The sequence below is a fragment of the Cololabis saira genome, chromosome 13, assembly GCF_033807715.1.
Source record: "Cololabis saira isolate AMF1-May2022 chromosome 13, fColSai1.1, whole genome shotgun sequence".
In the NCBI taxonomy this organism is placed as follows: Eukaryota; Metazoa; Chordata; class Actinopteri; order Beloniformes; family Belonidae; genus Cololabis; species Cololabis saira.
The window spans coordinates 30468966-30483738 of record NC_084599.1 but is presented as its reverse complement, the minus strand read 5'-3'; the positions used below and the strand labels follow the sequence as shown (position 1 = coordinate 30483738).

The 14773-nt window shown below is 37.9% G+C and overlaps 1 protein-coding gene across 1 annotated transcript in view; it reads right to left on the bottom strand.

Annotated features, from left to right (window-relative positions):
- atp11b (ATPase phospholipid transporting 11B) overlaps positions 1–13886 on the bottom strand; it is a 63378-nt gene extending 49492 nt beyond the window's left edge. Inside the window, exons 1-3 of the mRNA XM_061738634.1 lie at positions 13567–13886; positions 2662–2778; positions 88–177 (exon numbers count right to left, since the gene is read on the bottom strand). Coding sequence (XP_061594618.1) covers positions 88–177; positions 2662–2778; positions 13567–13593 — 234 coding nt within the window. The 5' untranslated portion in view covers positions 13594–13886. The remainder of the gene's footprint in view (positions 1–87; positions 178–2661; positions 2779–13566) is intronic.
- Between the last annotated feature and the right edge of the window lie 887 nt (positions 13887–14773).

The following is a 14773-nucleotide window of genomic DNA, read 5'->3' as shown; positions in this document are numbered from 1 at the left end:
CACCCCAGTAGAACCTGCATCAACAAAGAGGATATATATGTGTGTGTAATCTTTTTAATTAATGTGTGTATTTGCGTGGGAAATTACCTGTACAAGGAAGATAATGAGAAAATAGAAGTTTGCTATCCTCCTGAATTGCTCAAATAGATTCTTGGGGACAAAATTCCAAATTGTGTACTGAAAGACAGAAAAAGAACAACACTCAAGGTTTACAATAACAACACTTTCAAAATATTTAAGCACATTACCTGTACCTTTCAACAATTGAAGCTGATAAAAAAAGCATTTGAAAAGTAAAATGTACAGATAAATGAACATGAGACAGTAAAATTGTCCCTTTTATTCTGGGAGTATTCAAACTCCTGTATAAACTGTTAAAACAGATCCATATGAAACATTACTGACATATTTACACTTTGAGTGGAAGGTTCTTGGAAAAGAAAAAAGATTTTTTCCAGATCCTTACAAACCTTTTATTTGTTTTATTTTTTCCCCACCACTCCTCATTGACAATTACAAACGTCTTATGAAGTACAAAGGCAGACCTGTTTTCCTTCCACTCCCTTAAAAAGGGAATGAGCTTCTTACAAACACCCAAAGGCAGACCTGCGGATCTGCCCGGCCCGCACGGTCCGTACCTACTTTTAACAGCAAGCTAAAGACTCAGCTCTTCAAGGAGCATTTCAACATCTAGTTAACTTCACTGCTCATCAGAATGAGTTAGAAGATTCTTCCAGCTCTTTGCATGAATCAGCACTAAGAAAGCTGCATGCACTTATGCCAAGAGGATATTTTGACGGTGAATTTTAAGACCTAGTTTTGCTGCATAAAGGGACTGTTGTGTTGGTTGGGAAGGGAGCAAAAAGCACTAGCATAGCAGCAGTCTGACCAGCACTTATCCAAGCTGGGCCCTCCTATGGGATTTATTGCTTGTGTTGTTCTCTCAGATATAAGTTGCTTTGGATAAAAGCATCTGCTAAATGACAGTAGCAGTAGAGTAAGAGTTAAAAGGGGTACGACCACTTTTGCAGAGTAAAGGCAAGTACTTAACTGGTGACTCGTTTTGGTTTGCTTAATACATTATAAATTTTAAATTACTTTTGACTTGAATTAAGGTGGAATTTAAATTTAGTACGCAGACATACTAACATTAAACTTCATTTGAAATGTTTGTCCCTTAAAAAAAAAGGATGAATGTTCATGCAACTTTCACTGGTTTAAGTACTTTAAACTTACTCTGAATTATTTTACCAACAGCCAAAATCAATCCTTTGTTGTTGTTTTTTTATGTTACCCTACAGGTTTGAAACATTCAGATGTGTGTTGACAAAATGCCAAGAGGGAACTGATCAGCAATGGTCTTGGAGAACCGACTGTTGGTTCCCATGAATCTTGTGTTTAAACTTTAAAGCCACTTCCATTTGTGAGATTAGTCACAAGTGGAACACATTCAAGACGGTTGCCAATTTTCCCAGGAGTGGGAGGCCCATCACTCAGAGCGACTGCAACGTCTCAGACTCAACACACTTTGGTTGGTGCACTAAATGTTAAAGTACAGAATGCTACAATTAGAATAAGGCTTCACAAGCAGGTTAGAGTTGCATCTGCTCACACCACAAGGCTTCCGGAACGATGCCTTCCGACAACAATATTTCAGAAAAATACCCAAAGGAGAGTGGGAAACAAAAAAGACAGAGGACGTAGACAATGTCACATTATATGAGTTTTGCCCGATTTTCTTTCTTAGCTGAAAAAACTAAAAATATGAATGAAAATGTCAGTATACCATCCAGCCCCACGCCAGCACACCTCCCTGACACATGTGCGGTGTGGTGCTAATGCTCTGGGTGTGTTTTCCAGCCAATGGATTTGGGCACATTGGAATCAGAGGTGACCACAAACTACAGCAAAGTATTTAAGATTAGATATAAACCCAAATGTCTGTTATCTACAGCTTGACTGAAATCTTATCATAAGAGTGTTGGTGAGCCCAACGGCCCAGTAAAAGTCAAGACCTCAATCTTTTTTTAAGGAACCATTTAACATTTTCAGACATTTTTAATCTGGTTTAATCCCACACACACAGGTATGGACACACCGTATTTAAAGGCAATCCCAATGCAATGTTACAACACAAACCAGATGTCAGCCTGATATCTGTGCTTAAGCCTGACTGCTCTTTTTTTTTCTTTTGTTTTTTTTACAAAATACGTCTGATTTCATTTGCAAAAGTTCAGGGATTTTCAAAAGAATGTCACATTCGGCAATGTAACCTACAGTTTAAAAGAAAAAAAAGCAACATTCCTGCAAATTGTTGGCTTATCTGTGTGAGGCTGCTGCCATCAATGGCCGTGTTGCCTTGCAAAGGCAACACAGCCATTGATCAAATAGTCCAATAACTTCCTCTAACCCTCCATACTCTTTCATTTTGTTCAGGGTCACAGCAGTTGCAGGAATCAATCCCTGACAGCACTGACCAAAAGACAGAGTAAACTATGTCCATCACAGGCTTCACAGACAAACAATCACACATTGTTCGGTCAATCCTATGAATTTTTCCAATCTTAATTTTTCACCTTTTAATTCTCATTTTACAAAAAGTGTGTTGCGTAGAGCTTCATGAAACATTACACCAGTACTGGCTTAAATACATTTTGTTACCTTCGATGAGATGATTCTGTTGTCAGCGAAGCGTTGCGGTATGTAGTGGCCATGCTGGGGGAAGCGGTTTGCTACATAAACTGTCCTGGTGTCACTCTGATGTGGGGGGTCAAATCCCTGAGAGGAGAAGAGGCAGAAAGGGAGATGGGAAATATGGAAGAGACAAGACATTACTTACAAAGCTCCAAGTAGAAGTCACATAAAAGTCTACTTTATATTAGGGCTGCACGATTCTGGACAAATGAGAATCATGATTTTTTTGCTTAGAATTGAGATCACGATTCTCTCACGATTTTTTTCCAATATAAAATTTATTGCACTTATTACTTTAACTTTGCTACACAGGGCTCCAGACTAACTTTTTTCACTAGGAGCACAGTAGCCCCTAACTGAAAATTTTTAGGGGCACAATCAGAAATTTTAGGAGCGCACATCGTTTATCGACACGCTAACCAAATTTTTACATTTCTACTACATTTCAGTGTATTAGTAATACGTATTTCATAATAGATTAATGAATTACCACAATGTGCTGTTTCAAATGCAGTGTTACATTTTATTGTGCACTTTTAAAGATGCCGCAACATAAAGTAAACTGTCATTATATATAAAAAAAACATACATTCACATGATAAAAAAGTGCTTGGTAACAAAGTGCTTAGTAACCTTTCAGCCATGAATTTAACTGTTAAACACAGTACTTACAAATGTACAAATATTGGGGGTACTGGCCAATAACATTTCCCTACTTGTGTCTTTACTAAAACCCTGAATTTACACCAGTCGACCAAATTCACTGCCTTCACTCAAATAACTAAGGATCTTACCAAGAAATATTCTTATTTCTAACCTAAAAATGCCATTACACCTGATAACACACATCACTTAAAAGGTTAGGTGTTTTTCCCACGTGTTAAAATGTAACTTTCATTTGTGTCAAGCACATTTTAAGTTCTAGTTACGTTTTAAGTTAGAGTTTTGGCAGTGTTCAAAATAAAATGATGATTCCTGCTGTATTGGAGCACATTTTCTTTTAGTTAAAACTGTAGCGGGAACAGATGTTTAGAGAAACCTATGTATGTTTCATATCCGGCACTTTTTAATCCTCATATTGTACATTTCTGTTTATTTCTGTTTATACATTTTACTTTATTCTATCTCTTTTTTTATCTCCATATACTTGTTTGCTTTTATATTTTTATTTTTATTTTTTACTTTTACTGTATTGCACCAATCACCACAACAAATTCCTTGTGTGTGTCAACAAACTTGGCAATAAACCCCCTTTCTGATTCTGATTTCTGATTCTGATGTACCGGGTGAAGGCTGATTTATGGTTCCGCGTTACAACAACGCAGACCCTACGGCGTAGGGTACGGCGTAGGGTACAGCGTAGTTCTGCGTCGATTTAAGGCGGAACCATAATTCAGGCTTCAGGGGAAAATATCGGAGAACAACCAGAAGAATATAGAGTGGATTAAAAATAAAACTTAAGCACTGAGCTACATGTGTCTCCCGTCTGGGCCATTGCAGACTCATTGCCTGAGCATGATGTTACTAAAACCAAACATACCCGCCATCTCTTCTTCTAACTTTATGTGCGCGCCGCGGCGGCAGCGTGTTGTGTCGCATTAAATGTGGTCCGGGCGTAATAGCTGCTTTGAGCTGGTGAAATTAAACGAAATAAAAATAAATAGATCCCCCGACTCATTCCCTTTCAAACTCATTGGCCTGCAAATATGCTGGTTCATTGACGCACCCCTTCCACGTTTAACGTGTAAAAAAAAAAAAAAAAAAAATTTTTTTTTTTTTTTCCTGGAAAATTTACTGGTCGCACGTGTGCGAGTGGACATGAAATTTAGTCGCACATACTCAAATTTTGGTCGCAAAATGCGAGCATTTGGTCGCAGTCTGGAGCCCTGCTACAGCTGAACAGAAATATAATAACAATAAACATATCTTGTCTTCTTTACACAAACCTTTGAATAATTTAAACAATAATAACAATTTTGAACAATATTTGTTCCTCCCTGAGTTGAACACCCTTTCAGAAAGGGGACTTGTAACAGATCCTGTAGTTCTGAGGCAACAAATTATTCCTCTGGCTAGGGCTGGGCGATTATACGATCTCGATTTGTGATCGCGATCAAATTAAGTTCGATCACGGTGATCAGCTGTGGGTCTACTTTCTCGATCACGTGCAAAACATGCTGCAGCAAAGTGCACGACAACCAATCACAACCCGCTTTCCTGGCACCGCGCTGTCTGCATTAATTGATCATGCATTACATGCCGCGGCAAGTTGCATGACCATAGGCAGTAAACTAGTCACATCTGCCTCCCCTGCACTGGTGGGAGCAAGCGTGACCAGAGAGAATAACTACAAGACAACAACCGCAGGCTAGCGTTAGCTTAGCTTCGAGCCGACCGGGACTCACGGTTAGCGGTTATTTATTTATTTATTTATTTCGCCGGACAACTTCTTCTGAGCGTACAGGAGGAGGGTGTGATGGATTCACAAAATGTCCTTCGTGATGGATGTATTGTGTATTCGAACCGCACTCATTAAAGTTGTGATTCGCTCTGCTTGTACCACAAATTACTCTGATCACCGCCGACTTCAGAAACTCCGCGGCCCCGACATGGGTGTGTGTGTGCGTGCGTGTGTGTATGCGCGCTCAGCGGAGTGAATGTGTCGGAGCGAGGAGGCAACAAGCAGAGCTCAGCATGATGACGCCGTAGGCTCTGCGTTGGTGTAACGCGGGACCATAAATCAGCCTTAAGTCCCTTTAGGCTAATACTGTGAGAAATAACCTCTCATAATAGCGGTACTACAGTTAATAAATGTAATAAAACTGCCGTTTCTGCTGACTACTGAGTCCCGTAAGTGGCGAGTGAGTTTTAACTCTTTAATTACCAACCAGCGTCAGAGTCACGCACAGTAAACAAACAGTGATGTTAGAGAGCCACCTGTTGGTCAATTTAAGCAACCGCATCGCCAGCTGCTTGACAGTGGCTCAACTCATATTAGTTTACTGTTTTTGTTTTTAATAATGTCATTGCAATTTTATCTATGCAATTTTTAAAAAAAATGGCAAAATAAATGAAAAACTGTGAACAACCACATTCCGTAGGCTATTCAGTACTCAGTATTCAGCCAAGTCTTTAAATTTTATTCCGCTTCAGTTTCGGCCTCAAATTTTCATTTTGGTGCATCCCTAGTTTTTTCGGTGGGTACCACTGGTAGCATTCTGGATTCTTGTTAAAACATGCTATTTGCTTTATTTGTTAATAAAAAAACAACTAATCTCTGGTTTCTTTCTATTTTATTCCAGAAGGGAGGCGGGATCTTCTGATTTAAAAAAAATCGTGATTAAAAATCGAGATCGTTCAATTTGGGAAAAAAAATCGTGATCACTTTTTTTGCCATATCGCCCAGCCCTACCTCTGGCTGCTTTTTGCTGTAACAGCTGACATTGAACATAAAAACAATAAACATCTCTCTTGTCTTTAAATAATTTTAACAATAACAATTTTAACAATATTTATGTGCAATATGTGTCAGGTGATGAGAAAGGTAGATGTTTCTCCAAATGTAATCCACAATCATTAACAAAATATAACAATCATGACAACATGATAGTTGACCATGGCAGGACTACAACAACCTAGAACATAGGCCTAGTCCTTTTTTTATGCAGCCATCTTTAAAAAAAAAAAAAAAAAAAAAAAATTTTTTTTTTTTTTTTTTTTAAATCGTCGTCATTTGGAAATTAGATTGCGTTCAAGCATGAATCGAGATCGCGATTTTTTAACGATTAATCGTGCAGCCCTACTTTATATCCAAAGTGCTTTCGAAAGTTAGGTAGCATAATTGTTGAGACAAAATGATAATGAATTTTAACTTTTGATCAGTAAACAATCGTTTGAATATCAAAGAAGAGAAACAATGACAACTGTGGATTTTAGTTATTACAATTACGTTGCAGCAGTTACACAACACAGGCTTTACGCGTTCACGCGCACACACAGAAATGCATCTGGCCCAGGTCATGCACTCCCACACACATTCACATCTGTTCATGAGCACATGTGAACTATTACTGCCTTCTGTGGATCTCTCTCAAGTTAATGATCCTCCCATTGTGCTTTAGGGTTTCTAAACAAATGGTCCGTACTAAAGCTACAATTGAATACACTAATGGTAGTTTTCACATAAGTCCCTGACAAACAGCCTTTTTAAAGTCCGTGGCACTAATAATCCACTTCATGTTGTATGTGAATGGGTATGCAGGGAATCCAAAACACACGTACTATGTTTGTTGTTTTGACTTGCAGACTAAGAGTGGACAATTTGTGTTGCAACTGATGTAGAGCAATGTCACGCTGCGTGTCTTGTTTCTAATGCCCGCTTAGTGTCTGACTTCACATGCTGACTCACAATTACGCCACCTTCCCCATGATCTATATGAACAGCACTTAGACAGCATATTGGCACCGCTCAGCAACAAGAGCACTGTGGGATGTCAGTATATTGAGAAATGGCCCGTTTAAAAAACAAAAAAGACAACGACTAGAAATATACTTAGTAGGCCTGTGCGATTAATCGATTTTAAATCTAAATCTGATTTATTAATCAAGACGATGTTAAAAAAAGGAAAATCGGAAAATCGATTTTCCTTTTTTGCAGCTGGCTGCATTACAGACAGAGCTCGTCTAGTCATCTTTGTTTGGTCAAGAAAATTGTAAATGTTGTCACTTTACTAAACTCAAGGAGGATTTACAGTATCTTTCAATTGCACTTCATTCCCAATAGGGAAATTTGTTTGCTATTTTTCTTTAAAAATAAAGATAAAATATTTGAAACAATTTATTCCATTGTCTTTTGTAGTTTTACCAAAAAAAAATCGAAATCTAAATTCTGGTTTTCAGAGAACAAAAAAAAAAAAAAAAAATCGGGATTTTATTTTTGTCCAAAATCGCCCAGTCCTAATACTTAGGCTTTGGTCTTAATTTTACCATTACTAAAGATGAATGTGCAAAGATGTAACTTTTTTTTTCACGACTGCATTCATAGAAATTAAAACCATGATGAGGATTTTCCATCTCTACTGTAATCTGAGTTCTGCTGCTTATTGTCAAGCTACCTGTTAAAGGTTCTGATGTCACTTATATGCATATTGATATAGGTCACAGTATTTTTATTACGCATCAATCCATAGAAAAGCGTGGGGATGCTTTCACACCTCCTGTCTCTCTCCAATTCACATGCAGCCTGTAGCACTCTGCCACTCAGTCCGTGGCTACTTCTACATGTGGAGCACGCTTGTACTTCTATCAGCTGAAGCCATTAAGGGGCTTGACATTGGCAGCTACCTGCTCGCCCAGAGCAACTTAACTCTGGCATGGTCAAAGAAAATAAATGATCATGTAGTTGTCTAACATCGTGACTACACAGGTCTCATCAGCATACTGGCCCAATCATTAACCACAAACAACATCTCACCCCACTTTGGATCTCTGACTAGAGACATACAATCTAATGGGATTTTGAGCAAATGAATTAGTTCTGGTTAAAACATCAGTTTACCACTAAGTGTTAAACTGTAACATAAAATCTTAAGTTTTAAATGTTTTACAAAGCAAAGTTAAGTGAACAGGAAAGTAATGACTAACTTTCTACAGTAATATCTTCGATCTGACTGAGGTGAACAGAGTAATGCACAAGTTGCCCTTTTCATCTCAAGCTAGTGTGGGTAAAGAGGGAGATGCACAGTACTACTGCTAAAAAAGCCCACTAAAGCAGTTGCAGAAAAATTCAAGTGAAGTAAAACTGGATTTTTTTTTAAAAGACAGAAATTAAAAATACTGATGGCATCATGATGCGAGCTTTGTATGCCAAAAAAAATCTCCACATATACAAAAGAAATTGCTTAATTGGCACTGATCACAGAGCAATCATATATCAGATATACGTCAGTAATTTTTACTCTAAAGTCTGTGCACAATTTATTTAGTATGCTACATGATTACAGTAAATAATTTATAAAAAGTATTGTTGGAGAGGATTCCATATTCACTAAACAGTTTAATGAGTCTGTAAGGCTCAACCAGCACACCAATCAGCTAGATTGTTGCAAACCAAGTTTAAGTTTCCCAATCACCTCGTTGCACACATTAATTTAAGGCAATATAACTGCTGCCTGAGTAACAAAATAAGCCACCCTGTATAACTGTCACTACCAAGAGAATTGGTCTGATCATTTAGAGAGATTCTGTATCCTGTTAAAAAAAGAGAATAAAACCAATGTGAAGGACAACACAATGCATTACACTGAATTAAGTCCTGGTGGAAAGTTTTAAACCTTCAAGTTATAAATCTACTCACAATACCCCACACTAAGCAAAACCTGTTTTTACGTGTTTGAAATGTATAATATTTCAACAATTGTTTTTACTCTATAATTATGTCAGAAGGATTCTGTAAGGACACTGGAGAAAGAGACTGCTTTTCAAATCAAATAATTTGTCTAGGACCAGAATGAAGCAAGGATATGAGAACCATTTCTACACGATTGATAATGCCAAATTGGAAACGACCCTAGATTATTCTCAAATGACAGAAATTTGAAGCACTGAATGTCTAATGAAAAATAGAGTAGTAACGAATAAAACCAGTGGTCACTATGAAAACGATCCCTGTTGAAGCTGAAAGAACCTTGAAGAACAACAAGCACAGTTGAAAGATGATGAAAGAGGCAGCGAACATCTCTCCAGTAAAACACAGTAGTAGCAGCATCAATGTAGTGACATAACAGGAAGACAGAGTGCACGAAAACAGGGTGTTCATAAGAAAACAGGAGCTGTAATTGCTGCTTTCAACTCAAAGATAAGAACACCTACTGTATAGCAACAAGATAACAGGCACGCTAAACACATATCCAATAACACAGTCTATAGTCATGTGGTGATCTGTAGTAGGATAAATGATATATTTGTTTAGGTGGGATAACTCCTGTAATTAGATGTTGTAATGCTTTTCTGGTACAGCTTTTTCAGGGTGCAGCAACATCTATAAGTGAATATGTCTTTCCCATAGGGATGGGCGGTATGGACTAAAAAATGTATCACGATAATTTCTAGCATTATCCCGATAACGATAAAAATGACGATAAAAAAAATACCAATTCAACTCCACCTTTTTAACTTTCTTTCTTTCTTTCTTTCTTTCTTTCTTTCTTTCTTTCTTTCTTTCTTTCTTTCTTTCTTTCTTTCTTTCTTTCTTTCTTTCAGACTCATTTCTTTCTTTCTTTCTTTCTTTCTTTCTTTCTTTCAGACTCCTTTCTTTCTTTCAGACTTCTTTCTTTCATTCAGACTCATTTCTTTCTTTCTTTCTTTCTTTCTTTCTTTGTTTCAGACTCATTTCTTTCTTTCTTTGTTTCAGACTCATTTCTTTCTTTCTTTGTTTCAGACTCATTTCTTTCTTTCTTTCTTTCTTTCAGACTCATTTCTTTCTTTCTTTCTTTCAGACTCATTTCTTTCTTTCTTTCTTTCAGACTCATTTCTTTCTTTCTTTCTTTCAGACTCATTTCTTTCTTTCTTTCTTTCTTTCAGACTCATTTCTTTCTTTCTTTCTTTCTTTCTTTCAGACTCATTTCTTTCTTTCTTTCTTTCTTTCTTTCAGACTCATTTCTTTCTTTCAGACTCATTTCTTTCTTTCTTTCTTTCTTTCTTTCAGACTCATTTCTTCCTTCCTTCCTTCCTTCCTTCCTTCCTTCCTTCCTTCCTTCCTTCCTTCCTTCCTTCCTTCCTTCCTTCACGTATGTTATGCGTGGATTTAACGCAGAACCATAAATCAGCTTTACAAAAAAACGTCATCAACGGGAATTTATCGTTTTTACCGTGAGATGACAAATTCTTACCGTGGGGAATTTTTTTGACGGTATATCGTGAACGGTAAAATATCGCCCATTCCTACTTTCCCACTCCTTATATACGCCTATAGATTTATACCATGAAGGCTGACAGCAGAGTCTGAAGGTGTAAACAAGGGAGATACTCTGAAAGCTGTATCCAACATCCTTGAGAAAGCCATTCTTGAGATATAAGTTAATATAAAAGAGATATCCCCAGATGCTACTGTTATGTAAACTGATTACAGATATTCTTTTACAGTGGGGAAATATAAGTAATGACATGATGTTAGAACTGCCTATTGAAAAAGACTGAAAACAAAAACCCCCCCAGATATCTCTCTTCACTTCCTTAAATCACTGTTATTTTCTAGTTGATATCAAGGCCAGACAAACGCTCTACAAAAATACATAGGGGAGGTGTACTGAGATGCACTTTCATAATACAACTTTTAATTAGCTAGGCAGGATGGGTCAAATGAGTTGAGCTGACATAAATTAAGAGGAAACTTCCATTTGTATATGAACCCAAAGTCTCTGTGGTCTTAATAAAGTTAGAGTCAGGCTTAATCTCTGAAAGCACAGGCTTTAAGACTTAAGAGTCAGAAGTTGCTATAAGACTGCATATGATTACATGCTTGAGAGCATATATTAAGGCATCCTTCTGTCAAGTGAAAAGCACAATCATTCGGGGCTGTCAAGGTTTGAATTTGCATCATTTACTAAATTGTTCAGATCAGATTTGTCTGAGGTTGATTTATCACAAGGCTAGCTCAGAGTAGATTTATCCTCACTGCGTGTCATCATCTCCACCCAACTTAAACATCCAATCATAATGCATTCAATCCCCTCTGGAGTTTAAACTATTTTGCTTTATCGTTTAACAGCAAGTTGTCAGTAGCAGTTACATAGTCCTGTTTAACAGCAAATAAAGTTCACCTGTACCAGTACTTTGTTCAATGTTTTACATCCTGACAAAGAAATCTGACATCAGGTAATTTCTTTCCAAGTCAGAAATTGTAAAGATTCAGTGTTAACTTCAGCAAGCAGCACTGAAATCTGTACACACTGTTAACATCACTCCAGTGTCCCAACCCGGTTCTTTTCAAAGAATAACTCACAACAACATACCGACAATAAGGAGGTTAAACTTCCCATGTCTGAACGGCAGTCATGGGAAACTTAAGTCTCGGGAAATAAAACTGCAAAGTATTTTTCTGTCAATTATGTGTACTGTAGCGTGAGCTCTCAGGCCAAGCATCGTCCATCTCAAGTGGTGATGACATACCTCAAGGGTTATTGAGCGTAATTTGTGTTCAAAACACATTTGCATGGTAGCTAAAAAGTGTAGGACAGATCTTAAATAATGACGCCTGTTGCGGCTGAGAGGGGTGGAGTGGCTGACATTATGCTCAGAGACAAGCTGTTATGAAAACAATGTGGATTTCATTCGAGGCTGAAGGAGAAAGTCCTGCATTGCATGTTTGGGATATTTTTATCAAACCAAGTCACTGCCATTTCCTCATTACCTCGAGGAAATTGCATCAATGCAAAAAAAGAAGGATACGTCTCATTTAATACTGATTAACCTCAGTGCTCCAGTGACATCAGCTGTTTATCAGTGTGACTTATCTAAATACACCCATTTATTTGTCCAGAACTCTGTCCCTCACATGCCCACACCGAGTTTTACAAGTCAGAACTTTAATTTAGAATCAGAATCAGGTTTATTGGCCAAGTCCGGTCAAACAAGACAGGGAATTTAACTCTGGTTGTTTCGCTCACTTTACAGTAAATAGACAAATGACAACTCTTATTAACGTATATACAATTAAAAAAAAGTGAAAGGTGCAGCAGTATGAGGTAGTCAGGGTTATTGAAAGGTGCATTGTTACAGCACATGATTGTGGTTTTTATTATTATTGCACAGTGATTGCATACTCTTGAGGGCAATTACTGGGCAATTTACTGTCGGTTTGTGAAACATAGCCACTGTGCAATACCGCATCCTTTAAGCATAAGTCAAAAATCAACGTATATTTTATGCTACTATGACTAATGTTCTGCACCAGAAACAAAAGTTAACGTAATACGATAAATTAACTGGATTTATGGAGCCTTATAGTGTTAAAACAGCCGGAGACGTTTGATGTTAATGATCAGAGACAAGCAGCTGAAAGCTGAGGCTATTATAGCACCAACTGTTAAGTTAATTCATTTCACCTGTTGCCATGCAAGTATGAATTAACACCTCAGTTTTTCATTGATACGTCAAAACTTAATGTTTAGTGAGTAACTTCACTTACTTTTACGGTATTTTCTGTGCTAGTGCTTAGGTTATTATTGTTTGCAGAGTTTTTCTTTCTTTCTTGTACTGCACTACTTTTATTTTCATTCCAATGTATATACTGTTTATATTTTGTACTTTTTTACCCTTTCCCTGCATGTGTGTGTTGATTGTACTGCTGCTGCACAAAGCGAATTTCCCCACTGAGGGAGGAATAAAGGACTATCTAATCTAATGTAAACTAAACTTTTGGGTAGTTTTTTCAGTAACAACTAATTCAAATTTAATTTTTAAATAAAACAAATAAAAAAAAACATAGGCTCATAGCTCAAAAGGTAAACATTTCCTGTAGTTTAGGGTTAAAGAAGTAAACATGAGTCCAGGTGCCTGCTAACTGGCTAAGGTAAAGGCTGATTTATGGTCCCGCGTTAAAACGACGCAGAGGCTACGGCGTGAGGTACGCGGCGACGCGCGACGTACGGTGCGCGTCGCCGCGTACCCTACGCCGTAGCCTCTGCGTCGATTTAACACGGAACCAATTATTCAGGCTTAACATTTACCTGGCAACTATGTTTTTCAGGTGAAGTGGCCAGGCTACCCTGCTATATTCACCCTCAATAAAGTTCACCCTGATTTCCCCAGTTACTGAACGAGGTGTTAAGCTCCAGCAGACGGGGAGGGGGGTAGATTTAAGGGTAGATTTACCAGCTGCTGCCGGATCCAGCGAAGCATCTCTGCGGCGGAGGAGAGCGGTAGCGCCGCCGTTAGCTCCGCGCTAGCACTAGCCGCTCCAACTAACTACAACAGCCCGCCGGAGTCAGCTGTGCCGGGGCGCATTGCGATGCACGTCCACGCAGGGTGACTTGGCGGAAAAAGTACATCCAGTCTTCCCCATTTGGCGCCGGAGAGAGGGAGGTTGTTCCCGGTTTGGAGGAGTGAGGTGACAGGAGTCCCCGGCTACATCTCCGCTCTGCTGCCACGATCACTTTCCCCGCTCTGCCAGCGGAGACGAGCACTCACCTACATACACTCCCACACACACACACACACACCGCGGTGGCTCAATGCAGGTCCGTCAGCGCCCCCTGCTGGTCAGAGCCGCCAACTCCCTGAATAAGGGACACCTCATCTTTACGGAAGAGTATTAGGGCCAGGCAGGAGAAAAATAAAAATTATATTTTAGAGGAGGAAGATTTTTTTTTCATTATGCACTTAGAGAAAAAAGTTGAAATGTCGAGAGAAAAAAGTCGAAATGTCGAGAAAAAAATTGAAATGTTGAGAAAAAAGTCGAAATGTCAAGAATAATGTTGAAGTACAATTTAGAGAAAAAAGTCGAAATATCAAGAAAAAAAATCGAAATGTTAAGAATAATGTTGAAGTACAATTTAGAGAAAAAAGCCGAAATGTCGAGAAAAAAAGTTGAAATCTCATGAATAAGGTTGAAGTTGAAATGTTGAGAAAAAAGTCAAAATTTCGTGAAAAAAGTCGAAATATTGAGAAAAAGTAGAAATGTTGAGAATAATGTTGAAGTACAATTTAGAGAAAAAAGTCGAAATAAAGTTGAAATGTTGAGAAAAAAGGCGAAATTTTGACTTTATTCACAAAATTTCGACTTTATTCTTGAAATTGTCTTTAAACATTAAACGCAACATTTTGACTTTTTTCTCGAAATTGTACCTCAACATTATTCTCGGCATTTCGACTTTTTTCTCGACATTTCGACTTTTTTCTCTAAATTGTACTCCAACATTAATGTCGACATTTTGACTTTTTTCTCGACATTTCCACTTTTTTCTCGAAGTGCACAATAAAAAAAATCTTCCCCTCTCAAATATTTTTTCTCCTGCATGGCCCTAATACTCTTCCCTACATTTTTAGCCCCTTTTTCTTTTCCAGATCAATAACAAACAAA